Source organism: Marmota marmota, unplaced genomic scaffold (assembly GCF_001458135.2).
Source record: "Marmota marmota marmota unplaced genomic scaffold, marMar, whole genome shotgun sequence".
NCBI classification, from domain to species: Eukaryota; Metazoa; Chordata; class Mammalia; order Rodentia; family Sciuridae; genus Marmota; species Marmota marmota.
The window spans coordinates 10,253,892-10,260,831 of NW_026000170.1; the positions used below are offsets into that span (position 1 = coordinate 10,253,892).

Sequence of the window (6,940 nt, forward strand, 5' to 3'; positions counted from 1 at the left end):
AATGTTTTGAACAACCCACAATAAAAAATTTAAAAAAAAGTGATTGTAAATTATAGAAAATTATCAGATAAATGTATATGGACGTTTACATTTGGTTTATTAAAGACCTTCTATCCTTTCTTAAGATTTAAACTTCTTTTACACTCATATGTGTGTTATGATTCCATTAATATTGCCTGATTTGGCTTGCACTGATGTTCTAATTTAATGAAAGAAGAGATCCTCACCTAAACCAGGCCTGAAAGTGTGGATTTAAAAAGCTGAAAAAAATGTGTCTTTAAAAAATATGAAGACAAAAGAAAAAGAGATACAGGTGCTTCTAGCAATTTTTAGAAAGACTACCAGGAAAAGAGAACAGTCATAAATATGCTTAAAAATTACAGGATGATGGTGCATGAAAAGTGAGTAGTTCAATATAGAGATGGGGAAAATGTGTATTTTTAAAAAAACAAAATTTATGGAAGTGAAGAATACAGTAAATGAACTGAATAATTTACTAGAAAATTTTAAAAGCAAATCTGATCAAGCAAAGAAAGAATTAGTGAACTCAAAGACAGATCACTTGAAATTATCCAAAGGAAAAAAATTTTAAAAAGTGAAAATGGCTTAAAGGGCTTATAGGAGATAATTAAGCAGACCAATTTTCACTTTATGAGAATCCAAAAAGGAGGAGAGAGAAAAAAATAAGATAGAAAGTTTATTTTATAAAATAATGGCCGATAATTTCCCAAATGTAGAGTAGAAAATCACTATTGAGACTAAAGCCCAAAAACTTTTCGAAAAGGATGAACCCAAAGAGGTCCACACTAATAATGACATACATCATAATTAAAGTATCAGTGGACAAAGAGAGACTTTTGGAAACACCAAGAGAAATGTGACTTAAAATATACAAGGGATTTCAATAAGACTGTCAGTTGATTTCTCAGCAAAAACCTTGCAAGCCAGAAAGGAATAAGATGATATATTCAAAGCTCTGAATGAAAAATCAGTTACCAACCACTATTACTATATCTGGCAAAACTACCCTTCAAAAATTAAGAAGAAATAAATACCTTCCCAGATAAACAAAAGCTGAGGAAGCTCATAATCACTAAGCATACTTTATAAGAAATTCTAAAGGGAGTCCTTCAATTTGTGACAAAAGAATGCTAAACAGCAACATAATAAATTCCTAGAAGACAGGGAAATCTCATGACACTGTTCTTGGCTATGGTTTCTTGGATATGACACCAAAAGTCAAGACAACAAAAACAGAAACAGACAAATGGAACTAAATCAAACTCAAAAGCTTCTGTACTGCCAATGAAACCATAGATAGGGTTGAAAAGTCAACCTACAAGATAGGGGAAAATGTCTTTTATGCCACATATTTGATAAGGAGTTATCAAAACATATGAGAAATTTCTACAGTTCAACATCAAGCAGCAAATAATGTGATATTTAAATGGGCAAAGGGATTGAATAGACTTTTCTCCAAAGAAGATATAGGAATGGCCAATGGCTAGATGTAAAGATACTCAGCATGACTAATCGGCCAAAACAATGAATAAAAACCAAATCAAGGTATTGCTTCTTACCTATTAGCATGACCATTATAAATATAAAATAAATAGCAAGTATTGGTGAGGATATGGAGAAATTGGAACCTTCTATACTGTTAGTTGGGGATGTAAAATGAAATCACTATGAAAAACAGTATGGTAGATTCTCAAAAAATTGAAAATAGAACTAAAATATGACCTCTCAATCCAAATTCTAGGCATATATTCATATAGATTATGAATCCTGATTTACATCCAAGATTTTGAAGAAATATTTGCACTCCCAAGTTCATTGCAACATGATTATGATTATGATTATGATTGGTAGTAGGGATTGAACTCAGGGGCACTCAATCACTGAGCCACATCCCCAACCCTATTTTGTATTTTTTATAAGAGACAGGGTCTCAATGAGTTGCTTAGTGCCTTGCTTTTGATGAGGCTGGCTTTGAGTTCACAATCTTCCTGTCTCAGCATCCTGAGGTGTAATACCTTATGGTATTATAAGTGTGTGTCACTGCACCCGGCCATTGCAACATTACTAACAATGGTCAAGATGTAGAAACAACCTCAATGTCCATCAATTGATAAAAGGATACAGAAAATGTGGCATATGCATTCAACAGAATATTATTCAGTCTTTAAAAAGAAGGAAATTATGTTATATTCAACATAAATGAGCCTGGAGAACATTATGCTATGTGAAATAAGCCAGTTACAGAAGGCAAACACTGCATGATTCCACTTACATGAAATATCTAATATAGTCATACTGTAAATGCAGAAAGTAGAATGGTGGTTGCCAGGGACTTGAGGTGAAGGAAAATGAGCACACAGTTTCTGTTATGCAAAATGAAAAAGCATTAGAGATTTCCTGTATAACATTGTTAATATTGTTAGAGTTAACAACCCTGTACACTTAAAAATTTGTTAAAAAGCTAGTTCTTATTATGTATTTTTACCACAATAAAAAGAAAAACATAAGTTTAAAAGTATTTAAGAAAACAGCCTGAAATAGAAGTATATCCCTCTTTGTACATGCTTCATCTACACTTGGATGATTCTGCCTTCATGAATGTCTCTGACCCAACCTTTCTGCAGCTCTTAACCATTTGAAGAATAGGAATGAAAACCTAAATGATCTTGGTTGCAGGAAATTATTTCTAGCTCTTAATGAAAAACTGGCTCCAGTTCACCACAAAGCCCAACAATTTCCGTGCAACCAACTCCCTGTAGGTTTCCCACTTCCAAGCCAAGACAATCTTAAAACCCCTCATTAAAATGCTTTCTTCAGATTTTCTTGAATTCTTCTTTTTTTGTACGTGTATATGCAGTTCATGGGGGTTTAACAAAGTGAAAAACAGGTTGTCCTATCTATCTTAAACTTCACTATCCTGCCCATCGCCAGCTACCACACAATCATCTATCATCCAAATACAGAAGCCCTGAAGGAAATCAATACCTCTGAATACTCATCTGTTTTTCAAAAAAGAAAGGCATGTACATGTGTGTCTGGTCCAAATAAAAAAATGCATGCACATGGGGGTCTTATAGTATTTATGTCTTTGGAGAAAAATATATTTAAGTTTTAAAAAATATTAAGAGTTATAGTTTGTTACTCAAATGAAAAATATAATATGTGTGGGATTTCATGGTGTTCTAAATTTTCATGTGTTTCTGTCTTTCCTTTTATTTCCCCATTTAGGATCTATCTTGTGCCAAGAAGTCACTGTATTAAGTATTAGTAATAGAAAGATAGTATAAGGTATTAATATCTGAAAATAAGTAATTCACTTTATTTGTTATGCTTTTAAAGGTAGAAGTGTCCAAGTTTGAAGCTTTGGAAGAAGTTAGCGCTGAACTGAAGCTCAAACAATTGCTTTGGGAGTCTTACTCTGAATGGGATAAACTCCAACAAGAATGGTTAAAGGTAAGTAAAAAGCTCTCATTTCTTAAGTTTTTATTAAATTAAACTTAAAACCCTAATAACATCGGTTATCATTTATAGCAACCTGGTATATTCTTATTAACATTAAAAATTCAAGGTTATAATTTTACAGGAATTTTTGTTGGTTTTCCAGTAAAGTACAAGAGGTCTTTTTGTCACTAAATGACAAAAAGTATGTTGGCAGGGTTCTTGGGTCGTCCATTTAAGGAGGATAAATGATGAAGGCACCAAAGGACCACATTGCATGATACCTAACTTCTTTGTGCTCTCAAAACATGTTGTTATCATGATATACTCCAGTGATCTTGAGGACTGTAGGATTTTTATTATCTACATGCTTTAGGTTTCTGTTTTCTAAAGTTATATTCTTATTATTCTTTTAAAAAAGAAACTGTTTTGTTCAGTGTGATAGAAGATTAGAAAAAGAAGATCTAGAATCCTCTCTAGAGAGTTCAGTAGTTCGTTCTCTCTCTCTCTCTCTCTCTCTCTCTCTCTCTCTCTCTGTGTGTGTGTGTGTGTGTGTTGGGAATCAAACCCAGGGCCTTGTGCATGCAAAGCAAGCACTCTACCAACTGAGCTATATCCCCAGCACCTGTTTAGAAGTACTCTCTTAATCAGGGAGCCAAGTACCAATATCCATAATAGTTTCTAGGATGTCCTTATATTCAAACCTTGATAAGGGTCAACCATCTAGGAGGCAGAATATGGCCACTGATACTTTCATATGTGATATAGACATGTTGGAAATACCATCAACTTCAAAAGTCATGTTTTATACTTCATATTCATCCTACCTGTGCTGAGCCTATACTTAGAAGCCACATGTCTGGGTCAAAAAACAGTGACATAAGAAACATTTCTCAAGTCATGTTCTAGCTGTGGGTAATAACAGTGGAGAATAAGAAGGACAGAGTCTAAGCCCTCATAGAACTTACCTTTTTGTGGAAGGAAGAAAAAAAAGCGAAATATATGGTCTAATATCAGGGAGTTTTAGTTATTCTCCTATAATTTATCTGTCACTTATCTCAGAAGTAAAAAAAAATTCTTCTGAGAAGTAAGGAAGAAGCTTAGAGAATTTTATGATTTCCATGATATTTTACAGCACTCACCTTAGAAAATGCACAAGAAAATTCTTTAAGGAACAGAAGGAAAATGCTGAATCTAGGCGGAAAAAAGAAAATGGAAGATTTACAAATTTTCTATTGCCCTTAATCCATAAGATTGTCTGATATCAAAGTGTGTACACTTATATGCTAATATAACACATACTATTATAGATGTATGCATATAGTAGAAGTACACCTTTAAAATATTTGCATTACATGCATTATTTGAAACTTCTGATTAAAAGAGTAAAAATAGTTATTTTTTTTCTTTAGAAGACTCTACAAGTATTTAGCCTCAGTAATAAATTCCAGGGATTATAATGCATTTAATGATGAGACAAATATATGAATAAATAGTTGATGTCTGATATATTATTAGCAATTTTGACAAGTAAAGCCTTTTGAAAAATACAGAGAGAGTTGATTCAGATTAGCAATATAAGTGCTAGAAAAATAACTGTAAAGTAAAATACTTTTTGCTATTTCAAGCTTGACTGTTATCATATTTTAACTTAGATTTTTCTTTTTCTAATTTGTATAGTCCAAATTTGACTCCCTGGATCCAGAATTCCTAAACAGTCAGGTTTCTAAATATGCCAAAATTGTGAATCAATTGGAAAAAGGCTTGCCACCCAACAATGTAGTACCCCAGATCAAAAGTAAAGTGGAAAAAATGAAAGAAAAGGTAAGGTTGTTAGAAATTATTTCAGAAACTCAGGTGAATCTGCTGTTAATTGATGCTTAAGATACCAAAATAAGAAAATATTTCCTGATTAAGTTAATTTTGCAGAGAGAAGAAAGTCCAATTCATTTGTTTTCAGTAGCACAGACTGCATTCATAGCTTCAACTGACCAACCAAATCATACAATTAAATGTCTTGGTTAAAAAAGCATTCAAAATACAAATTTCCCAAGTGGTAGGATACATAATGCAGGAATATGAAGTATTTGTGCCAAGAAACATATCTGCTGTGCCCTCAAACAGCCAGGTAAGGTGAAGACAGCCTTGTCCATTTGCTCCTGTGCACCATACAACAACAGCATTTTCCTGTTGTGTTGTGATGTGAAGAAGGCTGAGAAGCTAATCAGTAGGTGTTCAGGGCTGACTCTTTGAAACTGATAGGAAAGGGAAATTTTGCCATGTTTTTTTCTTGTTAAGCTTAAATATATGGATGAAACACTTTCCCAAACTTACATGTCGGGTTCTTTCTTCCCTGTTGTCTTTAGTGTAGTTATAGCAGACAGTTGTAAATAATTCCATTTATCATGGTCTGCATTCCATCTTGGATACCCTCAAAATACAGTTTTTTTTAAAAAAAAAAAACTTGCACATAGGAAAGGTCACTTCTTGTGGTATATAGTCCTATGGGTTTTTACAAATAGGTAGTCAGCTACCCAACACAACAATAATATACAGAAGCTCCATCAACCCCAATTCTCAGGATAGAAAACTTTATAGCCAGCCCCTCCCTCCATCACTATTTCAAGCAACCACGGATTAGTTTTCTGTTCTGATTGAAGTTTTTTACAGAGTGTTATATAAATAGAATAGTAAAAAATGCAGCCTTTTGGGTCTAGCTTTATTCACTTAGAAAAATGCATTTAAGATTCTTCCATGTGCTTGTACTAGTATTTACAATGCATAATATACTCTTACAACTAAAATATAAAAAGGTAAATAACTTTTTAAACTGAGAAAAATATCCAAAAGACATTTCTTCAAACAACACATGATAAGATGCTGAACAGAGGAAGATGGCGGCGAGGGGAGTGCATTGCCCCCGTGTGCCGCTTCACTGTGTGGGAGTATGACAAGTCAGGACGGCTAAAGGATATCTTGTTAGGAATTTCCAGCAATAGTGGGGTGCTCCGGAACCTGGAGGAAGGATTTCCATCGCACGAGAATCGGCTACGGGGACTCAAACGCGAGAGGTTTGTCGCACGGAGGGTAACACTGCTTATTCAGCAAATCGCCCCGCGGCTAGAGTCTGCAGCGCGCGCTGGGAAACGAGGAGATAGCGACGCAGGGATACAGCGCTGCAGTTTCTGCCAGCCGTGCAAGCACCGTACTCAGGGCTGAATTCTGGGGTCGAGACGGGGGAAGGAAGCGGTCCATCTCGGTTCTCCACACCGGTCAGACCACAGAGGAGGCCAGCAGCCACCATGTTGGAAAGCTGACGTCACCATCCCTGTTTTCGACTGACCGCAGCTCATTCAGCCATAGATCAGGTGATTTCAGGCTGCCATTCGCCTGCGGCTTGCAGACAGATTGCTAGGGTTCAGTGCCTGGGTGCTTCTTAGAACCTGATCTTATCGGAGCGAACACCGAGCACGGGGCGGCC

General features: G+C 35.1%; 1 protein-coding gene across 21 annotated transcripts in view; it reads left to right on the forward strand.

Moving 5' to 3' along the window:
• Positions 1-6,940, forward strand: part of Dnah6 (dynein axonemal heavy chain 6) — a 284,182-nt gene that overhangs the window by 76,998 nt on the left and 200,244 nt on the right. For 20 of the 21 annotated variants that reach the window (XR_007342085.1, XR_007342086.1, XR_007342087.1 and 17 more), the window contains 2 exons: positions 3,361-3,474; positions 5,140-5,283. Coding sequence is in view for 18 of the 21 variants with exons in the window: in XM_015499875.2 (XP_015355361.1) it covers positions 3,361-3,474; positions 5,140-5,283 (258 nt within the window). In the remaining 3 variants the exon portion in view is untranslated. The remainder of the gene's footprint in view (positions 1-3,360; positions 3,475-5,139; positions 5,284-6,940) is intronic. The other variant, XM_048787442.1, reaches the window with a different exon arrangement.